We start from the raw sequence: 22082 nt of genomic DNA on the forward strand, positions 1-22082 counted from the left end.
TAAAAACAATATTTCCCCTTTACTAAAAGATTACGATCATGTGCCACCTAACCACGTGACACTTTTTTCATTTTACGCAATAGTTTAGGGCACATCGGGGAAAGATGTCACACTTTGTATTGCAGTTTACTCCAAGTCAATACAGGCACATACCGTAAAATCATGATTATTTCATGAGGAAAGCCATTTCCACCGTTAAGCAGAAATTGACCACGCCTTTTAATGGTTCATAATTACAAATTTTAAAACACTTAACAAATTACCCCAATAAAAATGTGTCAGCTTGCACCAACCTGATAATTAAATTACTCTTGTTCTAAAAACACAGCCCAACGTTTTAGTTAAAATCTGTTCCTAATCCACATTCACGTGCTTTTATCGCTGTGTTAAACACATATGTCACTCAAACAGTGGGTGGGCTGGACTAAAATTATAAAGGACCACTCCCTGCTACACCGTTACCCCCGCCTTCTTCTCCAGTGAAGAACTCCACAGCCCTAGCCCAAACTCTGCCATTCTCCATAGCCCGGAGTTACAAGCACACTGAGGAAAAACCAGCACGAATGTGAGAGGAAGAGAGAGAAAGAGAGAGAGCGCAAGCCATAAAGTAACTACTAAAACCAGAGAAAAATAAAGCGAGGCTTTGCGCCTCGAGAAAAAAAAAACGAGAGAGGAAAGAATACGAACAAGTTTAGTTTAGAAAGCGTGGTGGAAAACTTTTCTGGGCTGTGGCAGACAGCTGTGGACCGCGGAAGATGCCAGAGCAAAGGTGTTGAACTTTCCAGGTAAGTTTGTGTATATCTTCAGGTTAATTAGTTATGCAGTTCTGGGGTGCGACGCTCACGTTGCATACTTTTCCATAGACTATTTCTTAACTTATTATATGCTTAATTGTGTGTAACAATGTTACATATTTGCTTATTTGGTTCTAAGAATGTTTATTCTTTCTCACAAATTCTAAAAACGTATTAACAGCTGTATTGTTGAACATGGAGAGAGTGGGTGGGTGTGTATCTCCTCAGTAATTGTCATCTGTTGCGCACGTTTTTTTTCCTCCTCTCAATAATACTAAAGTTTGCCATTGTTTAGAATTCAGCGTTTTAGTTTTTAAACTTGACCTACTAAATCTCCCAGACGAAACAGGATTCACAATTAAGGCAAATTTTCAGGGGTTTTGCATGACATGCAAAAGATACACCCAAGTTAAAACAGTGCAACGTGGATGAGAAGGGTGTAAGACTTTGGTTGCATGACTTTGCCCAAGCTGTAAAATAAAACGAATGCATCTGGTATAAAACAAACCCATTTGCTCGTATTAAAAATGTATATATATATATATATATATAAAAATATATATATATATATGGTGACTTAAACTCATGTCACTCTTAAAAAGATTTTTAACTTTCCTCTTTAAAAGGAGCATTATCCTGCCATACCAAATCTGGTCATAGCTCAAGATTTTTGGACAACGTCAGCACATATTCCAAACTGTGGGTGAATTGTTTTCTCATATTTTGCTCTTCTGATTTTTCAAAATGAAATTTTAATTTGTTTTAAACATTCTTGGTATTCTTATAAAATGTGAATGTTTTCATTTTATTTGCAAATCCTGTTACACTTTGCCTTGGTTTTCTTAACCTGGAGCCCTGGCCAGGGTGTGGGTAGTGAGTAAGAGGGGTGAAGGGAGGAGGGGGTAATGGAATGTAGTGGTTTGGAAAGACTTACTAATTGAAACCAGGTTTGAAGCACAGAGGGAGAAAGTAAGGCTTGCTATGGAGAAGAAAGAATGAGGTGTTTTATTCATGCCCAACTGCTGCATGACTTTAGTTATGGAGCTGTTTTGCAGTAGGATGACTGAAAGTTTGTTATATAACAGAGTAAGAGAATTCAAAGGAATAGATAAAAGAATAAAAAGGACAAAAGGGGAGTGTTGCAGATAAGTGCTGATAGTTTGGAGATGTGTGTAGAGTATTGACATCTGAAAAGCTGTTTTGCAGTTTATCTGATTTAAGCTATCTTAAAGTTTGCGAGCAGATTTTTCATCAGAAGAACATTTGGAGCCCATCCCCCTTCTGCTGCCACACCCAAAGCTTTCTTCTGTTATGTCAGTACAGAGGACTCCGTAGTAGACTAAAGCAGTCAAACAGTAATAATGCACTAATAATAATAATGCATAATGTTTTAAAGTTGTGCAAGAGTAACTTAAAGTTAATTTTAATTTGAGTTTTTTTACTTAAATAAATAAATAAAAAAGTGTGCGGTTGCCTCATGTTCAGCAGTGTCTTTTAACCTTGGTTGTGTTTGAAGGTTACAATGTGTTTTGTTTAAAACAGAACAGGGAGCTTCTTGCTTATCTTGAATGATTTAGGTTTCGAATGTTGAATAGAAACAAGGTTTCGGGGTCTGTGTGTCATTATCTGATGCGTCGTCCTGAAAGTTTACATTGGAGGCAAAACTTTCTCCTCCTCTGTGTTGATAGGTCAGATTAGGGTGTGCTTCGTAGGATCATCTATTCCAGCGTGAAGCGGAAAGAGTCTGGACTTGTGCACACTTCCTTTGTCATTTCCTTAAAGGCTTGTCGAGGACTCGCGATGGTAACGCCAAGGGAGGAGTGGCAGGATTTTGTAACTAAGCGCTTCATTCGCTGTTCGTTTGTTTTCTCACATCTTGAATCTTCATTTGATTTTGTTTTTCTCCATAAGGGTACAGAATGAAAGAAATCAATTTTCCGTGAAATTGTGATGATAATCTATCGCAGATAAGTTGTCAGCACTGTGCCGTACAGGATGTAGGGTTCGTTTCAAGAGTTTTGAAGTATAAAGTCTGAGCTGAGGTCTTGCATTATCTTCGTACGTGTCTTCCTGTTCAGACAGACCCTGGAGTTATCATCATTCCATGGTTGAGAAATACTGGCTTGAAGTTAAAACAGAGTTGGACAATACACTGTGCGTTTGCCAATATGGCTCTGAGTCAGAGTCAGGCATTCATATTTCATCATTTTCCATATTGACAGAGTTGTGTTGTAACAGCCTGGAACACGTGCCTTAATTTTTTTTTTTATTATAATTTTTGTCATTTCCTAATTGATCCCATTTACTGCCTGCCATTTTTTTTAAATGCTTATTTTTATTATTTTACAGGGTTTTTTTTGTATTTGCAAAATGTTACAATTATTTATATTATATTTATTATTTTGAACCAGTCTTGTGCATGTGCCTATAACAAATGATAAACTGTACTTCCATTGTACTTCTGCAATTCAGTTTGGATTACTAGATTACATTTGTTGACAGCCTTGAAATAGAAGATACGGTCTGCATTTCATTATGCATTTCATTATTTAAAGTTCAGAATCACATGATGGTAGGATGGTTAGTGCTTTTATAGGCTTCACTGTCTGTTTTTGTCTGAATTTAATGTTTCAATTATGCATGAATCCTCTTGTTTTTAGTCTTTTTAGTTTTAGAAATGACGTGCTATATGCACAAACCATAATTTAATGATGCAACTAGTGAATAGGTCATACTGTAGCCAAGGTGAAATGCATGCACTAACTTGCATAACATGTAGCAATTATTTCCTGGTAGCCACACCTGGCATTGCTGCATGAAATAATGGATTAAATGTTGATTTAGGTTTATTGTACAGCGAAAAAAAATTTTTGCAAGTGTGTTTACTGCCAACTAAGAGTCCATATCGATGAATAACGGTAAAAATATGCACCGCAGCAGCTTACATTATTTCAAAGTTGCACATTTATTATATAAAAAAAAATAATTTGTATGACAATGTACATAGCAAGGCCATAGTTTAATAGTTTTAATGCATTCCAAAGTATGCCGTAAGGCGGTTTAATGATCGGCATGTCTTGACGTCGAATAAGTCTTTGACTACAGCTCGTACTACATCACGCCATTCCAGTAATGTAGGTATGCATATGCACATCGACTTGTTTACAACAGACCAAGGATACTGGCTAGAGAGGTTAGATCATGTGTAGTTTACAGGAGTTTGTTTCTAGTTGAATTGTAGATAAGCAGAGAGTTAGGATCTGACTTATTTGGACATTTGAAACCACATGCTTTTTCACTTCTACAAAATGTTTGGCAGTGGCAATACAGACCTAACTATAAAACCAGCTGATGGCACATGAAATATTATGCACCTCGAGCTGGTAAGAAAACCACCCTGCTGTCAGTCACCACTATGGTTTTGATCACTGACTCATATCCTTTGACTTGGTTTGAAAAGCCTAGTTAACAGGATAAACAAGTCAGAATAAACAAGAACAAGACTCAATGCAATTGAAAGCTTTTAGCTAAAATGCATGCATCTAAAATATTTATATGCCTCTCTAACATTACAGCACATTTTTTTTGTGCTTTTAACAGTTTTATCTTTGTCTTTGATTTGTTCCTCTGAATGGGTGATATTTCCACAATAAGATTGAAAGCATGCGTCTTGCACGCGAGTTTGGTCACTTGTGGTTTTGAATCGAACCCATGTAGAAGTAAAAGTGGAACTGTTAACCAAATAGGCTAGTATCTCTTTATGCATCAGCTCTTGCTTTATGTCAGAAACCACCCGTCTCTTGCGCGACTAATGAATAATGAGCATTTAATAGAGAAATATGACTTAGACTTGTCACATTAACAAGTATCCTATAATTTGCTTTGGAAAAAACGTGTCTGCTAAAGGGCGAGCAACCAAGCAACTCCTGTAGGCGAAGCCAAAGGCCACAATTTATGATATTGCATTGTGTAATGGCTGACTTTAAGTGTGTGTGGCTCTTATTAAACATTACGACACTTTAATGGAAAAAGTGTGGCATGAAACGCTTGCACTGGCTTTTCTATAATTAGTGGTCTGGTTGTTTGCCCAACAATTCTATCACTTATCTAAGTCACAGCATTGCTGAATCTTTGTAAATGTAGATTTATAGTTGTGCAATATCTCACATTTAGATTGGAGCACTAAGAGCTTTTAAACCATGCAAACAATCTTTATGACCTCTTTTGCTGTGCATTCATCAGTGTCAGGAGGGCTTCTGTTAGTGTTTAGAAATTGTCTTGCTTTAAAAAACAAAAAACAACATAGAAATGATCAAATTGCCCTGCTCCAGTGGTTTTTATGAAGTGGAGACCATGAAAGAATACCCTGTTTTTGTACCCAGCTCAGACCCACTGGGTGATTTGAGTGGTTGGGTAGAGAGTAGGACATTGCTTTGGAGTTAGTCACTGCAGGAGAGGCTGGGCTCTCTTCCAGTTGGCCTGACGGCTCTATCAAGGAATGCGTGTGACTGGAGGCCTGGGTGGGGCTCGCAGCTCACTGTGCGCTATGTGCGGGCTGAGAGATGGTGTGCGTGTAGTTTCTCATTGTACGAAGGGCGTGTCCCCTACTTTGGATTTGCGACGTTCGCCGTCTGTGTTGTGCCATAAACTCTGCTCTTTTTAGAGTTGCACAGTTGTTGCCAAACGACCTCTGCCAGATGGAAGCGTTGCGGTGTCGTCTGACACATTTAGACCTGTGATTATGGTCGCACTTTTTCCTAGTACCAGTCTTTCTCATGCACGACAATGCAAACTATATATAAATGCATTTATTTTATGAAACTTTTTTTTTTTTTTTTTTTAAAGCTAGATGGCGTTCTTTAATGCTTTTGGAAATTCAACACATGCAATAATTTGTATGTAGTTTTTAGTGGTCATGTTTGTAACATGCAGTTTTGTTCGGCTAGCTCCACCTTTTGCGAGGTGACAGCAAACTTGATACAACCAAGTACAGGGCTCGTAGATGTCACCCGTTTGAGTGTACACAGCTGCTCCGCCAAATGTTGTTCTTTGCAAACAGTGTGACAGCCCCGTCCAGACTGGCCTTTATCACAGTGAGCCCATGACTATTTCAGTCACAGCTCAGAAATAACAATCCGTTAATGAAACAACACGGTAGTGAGAGCTTCTAGCAGTGGTTTCCAAATAATAGACGAGAAGTTGGAACTAGCAGAGGTGATTGCAACTTTTTTTTTTTTTTTCTCAATTAGGGCTTTCAAACGATTAATCGTGATTAGTCGCATACAAAATAAAAGTTTGAGTTTGCCTAATATGTGCGTGTGTACTCTGTGTAATTATGTATACACATTCATGCATATATTCAAGAAATATGCATGAATGTATATACATAATTACACAGAATACACATGCATATATTAGGCAAACTCAAACTTTTTTGTATGCGATTAATCGTTTGACAGCCCTAATCTTAATTCTGACTTTTTTTTGCAATTGCTTCATATATACTTGTAGTTTTTTTTTTTCAGTTGCGAGTTTTTTTCCAACTGCGTCTTTTTTTTAATCTCACAATTCAGATTTTTTCTCGCAGTTGCGAGTTTATATCACGCAAATGCGACTTTATTTCTCAGAATTGCGTTAACAGCTGCCCCAAGAAAACTATTTACCCAAACAATATGGAAAATATGGAAGCCCGTTTCCACCACTTGATTAAATAAAGGTTATTGATATTTTATTTATTTTTTAAATAATTCAATTCTGACTTCTCTGCATTGTGAGATAAAAAGTCACATTTGCAAGCTATAAAGTCAGAATTGTGACTTTTTATCTCACAATTCAGAGAAAAGTCAGAATTGCGAGATAAAAAGTCGCAATAACCTTTATTTTTTTATTTTAGTGGTGGAAATGGGCTTCCATGTTTTCAAGATGTATTGTTAGGGTAAATATAAAGTTTTCTTGGGGCAGCTGTTAACAGTTGTTTTCTTGCAAAGTCGGTAACAGCGGAATCACACTGGGGAGAAGTGATATCAGGGCAGGTCCCCGCAAGCATGTACCTGTCCGTGCTGATTCCAGCATTTGTTTTGCGGTGCTAGTGTTACATTAAGTCTTTTCATGCTTTTCTGCTGTAGGGAAAACCTCTCAGTTTCAAGTAACCACATCTGTGATCTGACCCAAGGCGGAAGGTTTTATTAGTATTATTTTTATAATTATATAAGTATCACTGAAACCACATTTCACTGCTCTTTGTCATAGTGTTCACAAACGCACATGTATCTTGTCTTGCCATGCATCATTGCTTTAAAGGCCTGAAAGACATGTTTATGAAATGAAACAAATTCCCAACATTTCTCCAGCCTAGACTGAAAGGCTCAAAACAGATACCTCTTTGTCCCCAGCCTCCTCCATGCAGAAATTATCAAACGCTAAATTGGACGAGAAGCCACGGGACAGCTTCAAAGGCCTTGAAGTGTGAAGGACAATTCAACAATTTACAGATTTAAAGAGTGCATGAAAGCTCACTTGCATTGATACACAAACTCGTAGTTGAGGGACTGTTTTATTTGGTGTTTGGTGAGAAGTCACTTGACTTGCAGCTTATGACTTTCAACAATTGACCCTTATCAGATTTGGGTAACTAGAGTGACACATTATTAAAGCAAATACTGAGTTGAGCAAATATTGAACTGCTTGATTGTTCATAGTTTCCCACGTGAGCTGGCTGTCTAAACCTTTTTATTAACTGAAACAAAAAAGGGGCTGATTTTTCTCTTTGTGTGTAAGATAAGGGTGGATAATGAAGTTTGATAATTTGATTTGTGTAAAATTAAATGAGTGAAATGGCTGTGTAGTTTAGCCTTCAGTGTCTTCAGCCACACCATGTGACCTGAGGAGCTTCTAGGCGATCAAATGAGGATTTGCACATGATGTTTGCTTTCCTGTGAGAGAAACTTACTTGATCTTTATTTTGCTGGTGGCGAGTGACAGTTTCATGTTATTGGCATGGTTACTGTGAATGGCTTGAATCATCTCACGTTTTTAGTTTAGAGCCGTGTTGAATTACTACTTGACATTGACGTTGCGAACAAAAGCCTAGAGGGGAGTTTAAGAATTTAACTCATTCCGCTCATATGCGTTTTTAGTTTATGACAAATAAAACTTTTAATCAGTAATATCTGACAGTGACGAGCAATTTCACTATGAGGCTAAAACTTTCAAACACAGTAATATCTGACAGTGACAAGCAATTTCACTCTTTCCATAGAAGCACAAATAGATTCCCAGTGTATAGAGCACAGGGTGGAGTTTATTTTGAGGGAGTGATGCTGTTAATTGTATTTAACAATAATTGGTTATCAAAGTTGATATTTAAACACCTTAAAAAAACCTTCAGCAGTCAGACAAATCAGACAATTATTGAACTGCAGCATCCTGAGGAAACGTTCAAGCTTGTGCAGACACGTGTAAGCTGCAGTCTTTGGTTTGTGCAAAAGAAAACTCCCCGTTTTGTGCGCTCGTATTGTCGCCCTCTTAGGGCAGACCAAAGTATAAAGCCAACTAGGGTGGGGCTGCATTTTTGAAGGAAAAGGGAAATCAAGTCAGCCTGATCCACTAGCTTAAGGCCTCGAAACCATGCTATCAAAACTATTTTTCACTTTAAAACAGTCTGAGTTGAATGTGCATTTTGAAATTGATGGTTTTGGATCGGTTTTGTTGTCTGACTATTTGATGCATTGAAATATTTGCGTGTAAATATTACATCTGATTTTTCCTCTGCTTTCTTTCAGAATATAAAGGAAGACGAGAGAGAGTTTGAGCATTAGCCTTGGCAATTCAGTAGGTTCCCTTATCCTCCTAGACTTAAAGTAAATTTATTCAACTGTTTGTTTGGAATGTTCATTACAAACTTGTGCATCTAAATATGATTTATACGAAAGCATGGCACGTTCTAAATTAGCTGTTTGTGTTAACTTCTGCAATGCAGCTTACTTTTTGGACCTTAGATTTCTTTAAGATTTGCATTCATTTTAATTCATTCAATCATAAATTCCACCTTGAGGATTACACAATGCAGCCTACTGTGAACACTGAGAAACATGACACTTCTCATGCACAGTTGCCTTCTCAGTGCTGTCAGACCAGCTGTTAAGAGCTGCTTATTCCCAGTGCCTCAATCTTGCTCATCAAGACTTTGGCTTTCAAGAAAGTTGTAAAAAGTATTGTAAAAAATGCATGCTTTAAGAAACACATTTGATTACATCTTTTATCTGATTGGCTGTTTAGATGTCTTGGGTGTGAATGCTCCTAGTAAAGTTTATAAACATTAGCTATAACACTAAGTAGAAGCTTCTGCCACAATTAGTTGCTTTGACAGTGGATTGAATGAAAGCATAAGCAGAAACGCCCACTTTTTTTCCCGCAAGAATTACTGTGTATGTTATGTCACCTAATTACGATTCATGTGCCAAACTGTTTATAATGGGTTCCCTCCACTTTTCAGATCTCCTTTTTAAAACCGTAAAATCTAGGGCTTTTATTTTTGCTAGTTTTTGTACCTCAAAGCTTGATCTGTTTAAAAAGTCTGTATTACAACTTGACAGTTCACAAAGATGCGTTCTGTTTTATTGCTGAAGTCTTATGATTGTTCAAACACTGGAGGTATTATAAAGTGTATGCTTATCATAGCAGATCATATGATTTTTTTTTTTTAAGCAGATACCCTCCAGTAATGCACTGGTAGTGACATGGTTTATACTTCTGTGAAAGCCAAAGGATATCTCACTTATACAAAGAAAAATAATCTGCCATACTTGGTGTCAAAGTTGTTTTAAGCTTAATCTCCATGAGTAAGAGAAAAGCACAATTCTTCAGTCTAAGTTTGCTTCATGTTTCAGCCATGGATGTACAGATATGCCTTTTTGTTTTCCTCTTTTCTTACCCTCCCACTCAGTTTGCTTTTCTGAAGGTGCACTGAGGAATCTGTCAGATTTGTGAAAACAGCCACAGTGCTAATAGTACTGTTGGTCATATAGGTTTAAAAAAAAAAAAAGAAAAGTAAAGGAAGTAGAACCTGTATAATGTATAGTGGTACAGGAATGTTGAAAGAGTGCAGGGTGTGGCATCATGTTAAGAGGCAGAACATGGAACAGACTGGGAGTGAAATAATAAGCTTTTGCACTGCTTGCTAGGGAGTTCTTAAGTACACAGCAATGTAGGTTTTCCCCTTCTCCTTTTGTAAATATCAGCTTTAGCCAACAATAACAAAGCGCTTTTTAAGCCTTGGGTTTCACAGCTTCCATGTCTCATACGTAGAATTTCTCCCACTGTGGACTTTGGAAAGTTTTACTGAAATTACATGGAGTTAATATCTGTTAAATGTAAAATATTGTGCATTATTCTGTTGCATGTAATTTTTAAAGCCTTTAGAATTGGTTAACAGTTACATTATTACATTAAGATTAAACCAACATTAGTCAGAATTCTGGTTAAAGCCACAGAAAAAGCCACAGTTTGTTGTTGCATGACATGGTGTTGTCTTGTTTTCTCATTGCGGTTTATGTTAAAGTTGTTTATTCTTTTAATATCTGATTGCGTCTTAGTGCTTTAGTATAAATACAATATTTTGGGTACAATTCAAATTGATTGCAGATGTTTTGTAGTCTGTGCCGTGCTCTCTCAAATTATCTGCTCTGTACTATCCTGTCTCTAGAGTACAGCGGTCAACATGGACACAAATCCAGTTTCTTTCACCCCAATGGGGAAGCATATTTAATGGGAGGCAAGGGGAGAGAATGTTCTCATTCTAGAAAGAAAACCAAATTTCTCTGGTCTGTTACGAATAACAGATTTTCCGATTAACCAGTTACCTGAAGTCAAAGACTGTACATTTTAAATGTATCTTAATCCTAAATGCATATATCTGTTCAACTTTGTCAGTGTTTAGAAATAATTGCATATGTGAGCCTAGACCACAAAACCAGCCATAAGGTTGAAATTGAGATTCATACATCAGTCTAAAAGCTGACAAAATAAGCTTTACATTGATTTATGGTTTGTTAGGAAAAAACAATATTTGGTCGAGATACAACTATTTGAAAATCTGGAATCTGAGGGTACAAAAAAATCTAAATATTCAGAAAATCACCTTTAAAAGTTGTCCAAATTAAGTTGTTAGCAATGCATCATACTAATAAAAAATTAAGTTTTGAAATATTTACGGTAGGAAATTTACAAAATATCTTCATGGAACGTTGTTACAATGTTCTATCCTCATGATTATCCTCATGATTTGTGGCATAAAAGAAAAATCAATAGTTTTGACCCATACAATGTGGTGTTGGCTATTGCTACAAATATACCTGTGCTACTTAAGACTGGTTTTGTGGTCCAGGGTCACATACAGAATTTAAAACTAATAGACAGAAAAGCAACTTAAAAAATTTTTGATTCTTAAATTACTATAATTTTTTGCAGTTCCTTCATTGCTGTATATCTTTAATTTTTTTTTTTTGAATTAACGTTATCATTAGCTTCATGAATGGTTGAGTTGCACGTAAGCGTTCAGTATTTCCAGCATTGTATTCAGTTTTTATTTTGGGTGTGTACATTCCTTAAGTAATCCACTAAGGTCAGGGTCAGGCTTATTTCAGAAGTGTGTACTTGCTATTTTAAATCAAGGGAGTGTTCCAATTACTTTAACCAAAACATCCCACCAATTCATGATAACATGAGACAAAGTTTTCTATTTCTACAGATTATACTTTTATTACCCTTTATTATGCCATCTTGTTCATCTGTCGATATATATACTTGCTATGGCACTCTAAAATAGTTTAATCTGACTGATCAGTCATGTTATCAATCAACAATCAGTTTTTTTTGTGTAATGACCGTTGAGTTATTTTAGTGATACTACTACTTGTATCATACTTGTTGGCACAAAGGACATGGGACAAATTGACTGCACTGCATAGATTTTTTTTTTGTGTGTTTTTAATGTTTTTACAATTTAAAATAAACTAGAGCCCCACTTTCCAAAGTTTAGTGAAATATGCATGTAGGTGTTTTCATATCCAAGAGGTCCTGTGTAATTGCAGAGTGGATGATTGTGAGGGGGTGATATCTCTGAGACAAAGAACTTTCTGTATTGAAAGCTGGAATGGCAGGCCCACATGCTAAATAACTCTGAAGAAATGTTCATCAGGCAAAGACCCCCTAGATCTACAAGCTAGAGTCTGATTCTAATTTTTTTTTTGTATTAAATGGAACTTAATGCATTTAGTGAGTGATATCAAGTTATTGCTATTGTTGGAAAGCTTTTTTTTCCATGCAGTTTAGTGCTTTGTATCGATGCTGGGGAAAATCATGGTATACAGATACGCTGTTCTTACTAGTAAGATGTAGTTAAACCACTGCTTGGTTCCCAAAGAGAAATCATGCTTGTTTACTTTCGCTTATTGTTGGAGACTGTATTGCCATCTAGTGGTCACAGTTTGATACTCATTTACTCATGTATTTATGTGTGAACATAACCTTAAACCTATCTATGAAGGCTTAATTTATTTGAATTCAAGACACTAACATTTGTTTTGTTTTGTTTTTAATTAAGGAAGGAACAAGGGCTGACACGGTCCACACTAGGGGACAGGTGAAGAAGTAACACAATCAAAGGTATACCAAATTAAGTTACATGTGCTATAGCTATGTGATGTTAACAGCTAACATTTTCAGTTTTTTTTACTGTTTATAAGTTAATTGCTCTGCAGAAAAATAACTTGTTCATTTTAACTCATTCTACCTGAAACTGTATAGTAGTCAACATGTACTTCCTATATTTGGTATTTTATAACAGTTCTACTATGTTCTTAACGTATTTAAAAAAAAATTCTATTTTTAAGATGGCTGACGAGCAGGACACAAGGGAAGTGCTTTTCCCACAGTGGATGGGCGCTGATAAGGTTGGGCTCACCATAGAACAGAAAGGTCAAGGAGAGATTTTTGTCAAAGAGGTGAAAGATGAGTCCCCTGCTGCTCATAGTGGGAAAGTATATGAAGGTATGAAGTTGGTTAATCCTGCGGCTTGTGATGTAATATGTAAACATTTAGCAAACTTAATTTTCTAAAATTTCTAGGGTTTTTTTTTTTTTTTGCATTTGTTTCTCCCCCTTTTGGTGTTGGTTTATTTTCCATGAGCTAATGCTTTTATAGTTCCTCCAAATATAATTTATATATTGTAAACAGTTTAGTTTGAACCTACCATGTACTGGTCTTTGTCACAGGTGACCAAATTGTGGGGGCCACCATTTACTTTGACAACATGAGCTCAGAAGAAACAGCTGAACTACTAAAGACTCTAAACAAACATAAGGTTGGACTAAAATTACAAAACAAGACTGGAGACAAGTCACCTTGCCGCTCTCCAGTGGGGACATTATCATGGGAAGGACGTGCAGGGTTAGGAGGCTCTAGTTCAGACATTCTCCTGGTAAGGTGACCTCAGTGTTGGTCCATTTTTTTTTTTTTGGGGGACTTTGAACATGTGAACCATAAATTTTGAAAGTGTTGTCATTCAGCATTAGTGCACAAGTATAAGAACAAACATTCCCATGAAGTGTAGATATAGTCGGTATTTCAATATTTAACAAACATGTCTCTGTTGCATAAATTTCACACAGAAATGGCATATCATACTAATTTGTAATTTTCGTTTCCTGTAGAGTGGGGATGACGAAGACTACAAGAGAATCTACACCAAGAAGATTAAACCTAGACTAAAGTCCGAGGATCTTGCTGAGGGCGTTGATGTGCGCACAGAACGTCACAGCAGCACAAGCAGTGATGGTTGCACCATTACTACAATCACTCGTCGGATAACTACCTACACTGTGGACGTGCCTGGGGGGACTAGTCCGCAGATTGATCCCTCAAGCCCTGAGTTCAAAATTCAGGTCTTGCAGCATGAGCAGTCGGAGGGGGATTCTTCTCAAATCAAATTACCACATAGTACCCTTGTTAGCGGTGCACACGGAGGTATAAAAATGGGGGACATATCTCTTAGCGGGCCCCATGTCACTGGCTCCTCTGTGAAGCACTCTAGCATAGGATCTTACAAAGCAACAAGTGAATTAGATGGTAGTGGGAAAGAGATTACAATTAATGTGTCAGACACTGGACTGTCAAGTGGTAAAGGAAAAATGGTGATAGAACATTTTGGAAGGACTGAAGCTTCTGCGGGCAGTAGTGATCTCTCTGGCAAAGTAACCATGGGGTTTGACAAAGATGTGGGAAATATTTCTTCTCCCTTGGAAGCTGGTTTTAAGGCTTCAGGTATGATGGAAGGAACTGAGTTCTCTACAGTAAAAGGCCCTGTTCTGGACACGCGTGTTTCAGGTTTTTCCATTAGTGGAGATGCAGGGGACAGTATTGGCAGGCAATCTTTGTCTAAAGTTACCATAGATGTTCAAAGGCCTAAGGAAGGTCCAAATGTAGATGTGAATATTAACAATCAAAATCTCAACGAGAGAGGTTTTAGCATAACAGGGAATCAGGACATGCCAGGTGCATCATTTAGAATGAAAGGCACTAATTTGGAGGGCCCCAAATTGGATACTGATGTAAAACCAGGCTCATTTGGACTTAAGGGTTCAAACGTTCAGGAAACAGTAGTAAGTCTTCCTAAAGCTGATGTTAAAATCACATCACCAGGTATGGGCATCAAGGGTCCAGAGTTTCACATTAAAGGACATGAGGGTTCAGTCACAGATGTCAAATTTGATGTGCCATCAATCACTGGTCAAAGAATTTCTACACCAGATGTAGATTTAAGCCTGAAAGGACAAAAAGCGAAAGGAGATGTTAATGTGTCTGTTCCAAATGTGGAAGGGAATGTTACATCATCAAGGGTTGGAATTAAAGGACCAGATCATGAGGGTGTCCAGAGTGGCTTTACTGTTCCAAAGATCAAAATGCCCTCGGTTGAAATAAAAAGTTCAGAAGTGAGGGGGCCTGATGTTGATTTAAATGTTGCAAAGTCCAAAATGGAGATTACAGCACCAGATATGGATATCAAGACTAGAGAGCTTAACATTGAAAGATCTGAAGGGAAAGTCATAGATCCTACAATCAAGATACCATCAGTCTCAGGTCCTCAGATTTTGGTGTCAGATGTGAACTTAAGCATGAAAGGGTCAACACTGAAAGATGACATCAATGTCTCTGCTCCAAAAGTGGAAGGAGATGTTAAAGCACCTAAAATTGAAATTGAAGGCTCAGACCTTGAAAGTGCTGGGTTTGGTTTTAAGATGCCAAAAATCAGAATGCCTTCATTTGGAATCAAAGGTTCAAAAGTGGAATGCCCTGATGTTGACATAAATCTTCCCAAAGCTGACATTGAAATTAAACCTCAAGACGTGAATATTAAGGGTCCAGAGCTTGACAATGAAGGAAAAATCACGGGCTCCAAATTCAAAATTACTATGCCAGACGTTGATCTGAAAGGTCCAAAACTGAAAGGTGATGTTGATGTGTCCATTCCAAAAGTGGAAGGAGATATTAAAGCATCTAAAGTTGAATTTGAAGGACCTGAGGGTGGTTTTAAGATGCCAAAAGTCAAAATACCATCATTCGGACTGAAGGGCCCAAAAGTGGACGGTCCAGATGTTGATGTGAAAATCCCTAAAGCCGATATTGAGGTTAAGACACCAGATGTGGACATCAAAGCTCCAAAGGTTGACATTGAAGGACCTGAGGGAAAAATCAAGGGCCCCAAATTTGAGATGCCATCAGTCTCTGGTCCAAAGATTTCTATGCCAGATGTTGACTTCAACCTGAAAGGTCCAAAACTGAAAGGTGATGTTGACGTGTCCACACCAAAAGTTGAAATTGAAGGCCCAGACATTGAAGGACCTGAGGGTGGTTTTAAGATACCAAAGATTAAAATTCCATCATTTGGACTTAAGGGTCCAAAAGTGGAGGGTCCACATGTTGATGTGAAAATCCCTGAAGCTAAAATACAGGTCAAGGCACCAGGTGTGGACATCAAAGCTCCAGATGTTGACATTAAAGGACCTGAGGGAAAAATCAAGGGCCCCAACTTCGAGATGCCATCAGTCTCCGGTCCAAAGATTTCTATGCCAGACGTTGACTTCAACCTGAAAGGTCCAAAACTGAAAGGTGATGTTGACGTGTCTGTTCCAAAAGTGGAAGGAGATATTAAAGCACCAAAAATGGAACTTGAAGGCCCAGACATTGAAGGACCTGAAGGTGGTTTTAAGATGCCAAAAATCAAAATGCCATCATTCGGACTGAAGGGTCAAAAAGTAGAGGGTCCAGATGTTGATGTGAAACTCCCCAAAGCCGATATCAAGGTTAAGGCACCAGATGTGGACATCAAAGCTCCTGAGGTTGACATTGAAGGACCTGAGGGAAAAATTAAGGGCCCCAAATTCAAGATGCCATCAATCTCTGGTCCAAAGATTTCTATGCCAGATGTTGACTTCAACCTGAAAGGTCCAAAACTGAAAGGTGATGTTGACGTGTCTGTTCCAAAAGTGGAAGGAGATATTAAAGCACCAAAAGTTGAACTTGAAGGCCCAGACATTGAAGGACCTGAAGGTGGTTTTAAGATGCCAAAAATCAAAATGCCATCATTCGGACTGAAGGGTCCAAAAGTGGAGGGTCCAGATGTTGATGTGAAACTCCCTAAAGCCGATATTGAGGTTAATGCACCAGATGTGGACATCAAAGCTCCCGAGATTGACATTGAAGGACCTGAGGGAAAAATCAAGGGCCCCAAATTCAAGATGCCATCAATCTCTGGTCCAAAGATTTCTATGCCAGATGTTGACTTCAACCTGAAAGGTCCAAAACTGAAAGGTGATGTTGACGTGTCTGTTCCAAAAGTGGAAGGAGATATTAAAGCACCTAAAGTTGAAATTGAAGGCCCGGACATCGAAGGACCTGAGGGAAAAATTAAGGGCCCCAAATTCAAGATGCCATCAATCTCAGGTCCAAAGATTTCTATGCCAGATGTTGACTTCAATCTGAAAGGTCCAAAACTGAAAGGTGATGTTGACGTGTCTGTTCCAAAAGTGGAAGGAGATATTAAAGCACCAAAAGTTGAACTTGAAGGCCCAGACATTGAAGGACCTGAAGGTGGTTTTAAGATGCCAAAAATCAAAATGCCATCATTCGGACTGAAGGGTCCAAAAGTGGAGGGTCCAGATGTTGATGTGAAACTCCCTAAAGCCGATATCAAGGTTAAGGCACCAGATGTGGACATCAAAGCTCCAGAGGTTGACATTGAAGGACCTGAGGGAAAAATCAAGGGCCCCAAATTCAAGATGCCATCAATCTCTGGTCCAAAGATTTCTATGCCAGATGTTGACTTCAACCTGAAAGGTCCAAAACTGAAAGGTGATGTTGACGTGTCTGTTCCAAAAGTGGAAGGAGATATTAAAGCACCTAAAGTTGAAATTGAAGGCCCAGAAATTGAAGGATCTGAGGGTGGATTTAAGATGCCAAAAATCAAAATGCCATCATTTGGACTGAAGGGTCCAAAAGTGGAGGGTCCAGATGTTGATGTGAAACTCCCTAAAGCCGATATCGAGGTTAAAGCACCAGATGTGGACATCAAAGCTCCCGAGATTGACATTGAAGGACCTGAGGGAAAAATCAAGGGCCCCAAATTCAAGATGCCATCAATCTCTGGTCCAAAGATTTCTATGCCAGATGTTGACTTCAACCTGAAAGGTCCAAAACTGAAAGGTGATGTTGACGTGTCTGTTCCAAAAGTGGAAGGAGATATTAAAGCACCAAAAGTTGATTTTGAAGGACCAGACATTGAAGGACCTGAAGGTGGTTTCAAGATTAAAAATCAAAAAATCAAAATGCCATCATTCGGACTGAAAGGTCCAAAAGTGGAGGGTCCAGATGTTGATGTGAAACTCCCTAAAGCAGATATTGAAGGTTAAAGCACCAGATGTGGACATCAAAGCTCCCGAGGTTGACATTGAAGGACCTGAGGGAAAAATCAAGGGCCCCAAATTCAAGATGCCATCAATCTCTGGTCCAAAGATTTCTATGCCAGATGTTGACTTCAACCTGAAAGGTCCAAAACTGAAAGGTGATGTTGATGTGTCTGTTCCAAAAGTGGAAGGAGATATTAAAGCACCAAAAGTTGACATTGAAGGCTGATGACATATGAAGGACCTGAAGGTGGCCCCAAATTTTCAAGATGCCAAAAATCAAAATGCCATCATTTGGACTGAAAGGTCCAAAAGTGGAGGGCCCAGATGTTGATGTGAAACTCCCTAAAGGAGATATTGACTTTAAGGCACCAGAAATGGACATCAAAGCTCCTGATCTTGACATTGAAGGACCTGAGGGAAAAATCAAGGGCCCCAAATTCAAGATGCCATCCATTTCTGGCCCAAAAATTTCTATGCCAGATGTGGACTTCAACCTGAAAGGCCCAAAACTGAAAGGTGATATTGATGTTTCTGTTCCAAAAGTGGAAGGAGATATAAAGGCACCAAAAGTAGACATTGAAGGTCCTGACATTGAAGGACCTGAAGGTGGTTTCAAGATGCCTAAAATCAAAATGCCATCATTTGGACTCAAAGGTCCTAAAGTGGAGGGCCCAGATGTTGACATCAATCTCCCCAAAGCAGATGTTGACATTAAAGGACCTGAAATTGATGTTAATGCTCCTGATCTTGACATTGAGGGACCTGAGGGCAAAATCAAAGGTCCCAAGTTCAAAATGCCTTCCATATCAGGTCCAAAGATTTCTATGCCAGATGTCGACTTAAATCTTAAAGGCCCAAAAGTCAAGGGTGATATGGATGTTTCTGCACCAAAGATTTCAGGGGACATAAAGGCACCAAAAGTAGACATTGAAGGTCCTGATGTTGATATTGAGGGCCCAGAAGGTGGCTTCAAGATGCCTAAAATCAAAATGCCATCATTTGGACTCAAAGGTCCTAAAGTGGAGGGCCCAGATGTTGACATCAATCTCCCCAAAGCAGATGTTGACATTAAAGGACCTAAAATTGATGTTAATGCTCCTGATCTTGACATTGAGGGACCTGAGGGAAAAATCAAAGGTCCCAAGTTCAAAATGCCTTCCATATCAGGTCCAAAGATCTCTATGCCAGATGTTGACTTTAATCTTAAAGGCCCCAAAGTCAAGGGTGATATGGATGTTTCTGTACCAAAGATTTCAGGGGACATAAAGGCACCAAAAGTAGATGTTGAATGTCCTGATATTGACATTGAGGGGCCAGAAGGTGGCTTCAAGATGCCTAAAATCAAAATGCCATCATTTGGATTCAAAGGGCCCAAAGTGGAGGGCCCAGATATGGACATCAATCTCCCTAAAGCAGATGTTGACATTAAAGGACCTAAAATTGATGTTAATGCTCCTGATCTTGACATTGAGGGACCTGAGGGCAAAATCAAAGGTCCCAAGTTCAAAATGCCTTCCATATCAGGTCCAAAAGTCTCTATGCCCGATGTAGACTTCAATCTTAAAGGCCCCAAAGTCAAGGGTGATATGGATGTTTCTGCACCAAAGATTTCAGGAGACGTAAAGGCACCAAAAGTGAACATTGAAGGTTCTGATGTTGATCGAGGGGCCTGGAAGGTGGCTTCAAGATGCCTAAAATCAAAATGCCATCATTTGGATTCAAAGGGCCCAAAGTGGAGGGCCCAGATGTTGACATCAATCTCCCCAAAGCAGATGTTGACATTAAAGGACCTAAAATTGATGTTAATGCTCCTGATCTTGACATTGAGGGACCTGAGGGCAAAATCAAAGGTCCCAAGTTCAAAATGCCTTCCATATCAGGTCCAAAAGTCTCTATGCCAGATGTAGACTTCAATCTTAAAGGCCCCAAAGTCAAGGGTGATATGGATGTTTCTGTACCAAAGATTTCAGGAGACATAAAGGCACCAAAAGTGGACATTGAAGGTCCTAATGTTGATATAGAGTGCCCAGAAGGTGGCATCAAGATGCCTAAAATCAAAATGCCATCTGTTGGACTCAAAGGTCCTAAAGTGGAGGGCCCAGATGTTGACGTCAGTCTCCCCAAAGCAGGTGTCGACATTAAAGGACCTGAAATTGATATGAAAGCTCCTGATCTTGATTTTGAAGGACCTGAGGTTGGTTTGAAACAGGTTAAATTCCCAAAATTCAAAGGTCCCAGTTTTGGAATAAAGTCTTCAGGTGGCAGCCTTTCAACACCTGAAAAAGATACAGAAGCGAGTATTGCTGTCAAAAGCCCTGATGTCAACATCAGTGGACCAGATGCAAATATCAAAGTGCCGAAAACTAAAAAATCTAAATTTTCACTTGGAGTTAAGGGCCCAAAAATGGATGCAGAAATTCCTGATGCTGGTGGTAGTGTGGAAGGGCCTGATGTGAACATAGATGTGAAAGGAAAGAAGGGTAAATTCAAATTGCCTAAAGGGAAGGGGAAGTCTAAAACCTTTGATGTTGAGATGGAGACAGATAAACCTGACATACATATCAAGTCAGGCAAAGTAAAGAAACCTCTTTTCGGAAGGTTACATTTTCCTGATGTGGAATTTGACATAAAATCTCCAAAAGCTAAAGGTTCATCTGCATCTGGAACTGTAAAATCATCTAATGTTGAAATGCCTTCTGCAAGCCTTAAAACTGATATTCAGACACCAGATGCTAGTTTGGACAGCCCTGATTTCAAAACAAAAGGAGGGAAAATCAAAATGCCAAAAGTCGGCATCTCTGGCCCCGAGATAAAAACCCCCGGACTGGATGTTAGAGATGCAGCGTTAGAGGTTCCGGGAAAGACTTTTAGTGCCCCAGATGTCAGTGTAGCAGGATCAGGCATTAATGGTAAAGGCAGGGCTAAAATTGACATAGGAGGAAAAATGCAGGATGTTGAGTTGACAGTGCCTGGTGTAAATGTGCATGGTGGTGCTTTAGATGCTGATTTAAATCTCACTGAGCAAAAAGGAGCAAAAGGGAGCATTGAAATACCAGGCTTTAATGTAAGAGGACTAAAGGGAGAGACTGCAAGTGGGTTAGATGTGAAGCCAGATGCATCAGTATCTGGTGGGATGGAGTACCAGGAAGGTAGTGTGACCTTTCCTAAAATCAAAGTACCAAAGTTTGGTGTTGCATTGCCTAGAGTAGATGGAGGAGATATGGGAGTTGATGTACGTTCAGGTGAATTGGCTGCTGGTTCGAAAGTGAGTTCCCAAAGTCTGGAAATGGAGAGCCCAGATATCAAAAGCAGTGGTGGAAAAGTGAAAGTCAAAATGCCAAAATTATTTGTCAAATCTAAATCTAAAGGTGGCAGTGCAGCTGATCTTACTGTTGAGGGAGAAGATATTGTTACCAGTAAAGGTGGTGCAAAGGTGTCTAAGGATCTGAGCCTTAGTTCTGGGGAATTGACAGGTGGAAAGTTGTCGGTAGAGGGAAGCTCTGGGTTTAAAGTTTCACCGAAGAGTAAATCTGCGTCCCTTGACCTCTTCAAGAAAACACGACATCACTCCTCTGTAAGTGATGAGGGAGATTTAGCTTCCCCTGTTTCTGCTGAAGGCCACTTACAGGCAGAGGGTGGCACCCTTTCTGCTGATGTTGGAGAAAAGGCTAAAGGCAAAAAAGGAAAGTTGAAGTTTTCTACAATTGGAGGTTTTAGCTCGAAAAGTAAAGGTTCATATGAAGTGACAGATGAAAGTGAGGTTAAGATTGAGGGTGCTGGTGGAGTTGCTCAGTCTTCAAAGAAATCCAGAATGTCATCATCATCTAGCAGCGATAGTGGTTCAAAAGGCACTTTTCGGTTACCACAACTCGAAATAGCGGTTTCGCCAAAGAAATAGATGTCACGCTAGTATCTATACACAGTACATTCACATACACACTTTTTTTTTTTTTTTTTTTTTCAGTCTAGATGACCATGTGTAAATCTGTCTTTCATTTAAACAATAGTGCACTGCCGTATTGACAGTTTCTTCAATTCCCACATATGTTCTTTACAGGCATTGATATATATAAATATTTTTTTGAATCACAATTTAACTGTAAATAAGAGAAACCTGTTATGTAATTTTAATTGTTTTGTAGATAGGAAATGCAAATCCAATCCAACAATGTGTGTAGTTAATATAAAAATCATCTGTCATCTGATAACTTGTTCTATTTTTGTACCTTTGAGAGTTTTGCAATTCTGTTGTCCTTTCTAAAATTGTCTGGACACATTTAAATGCAAGATGAGTGATTTTAGTTAGATTTGAAAGGATTTTAAGACT

The 22082-nt window shown here is 38.7% G+C and overlaps 1 protein-coding gene across 1 annotated transcript; it reads left to right on the plus strand.

Moving 5' to 3' along the window:
- The first annotated feature begins 475 nt into the window (after window positions 1–475).
- ahnak (AHNAK nucleoprotein) lies at window positions 476–21713 on the plus strand. Its single transcript, XM_051128469.1, is given in 12 exon segments — window positions 476–785; window positions 8576–8624; window positions 12397–12458; window positions 12686–12842; window positions 13067–13272; window positions 13505–15374; window positions 16050–16153; window positions 16505–16745; window positions 17097–17642; window positions 17761–17910; window positions 18059–19414; window positions 19417–21713. Coding segments are annotated over 9 exon segments (6867 nt in total). The 5' UTR covers window positions 476–785; window positions 8576–8624; window positions 12397–12458; the 3' UTR covers window positions 21654–21713.
- Window positions 21714–22082: the final 369 nt, after the last annotated feature.

This window comes from Labeo rohita, chromosome 14, assembly GCF_022985175.1.
Source record: "Labeo rohita strain BAU-BD-2019 chromosome 14, IGBB_LRoh.1.0, whole genome shotgun sequence".
Classification (NCBI taxonomy): Eukaryota; Metazoa; Chordata; class Actinopteri; order Cypriniformes; family Cyprinidae; genus Labeo; species Labeo rohita.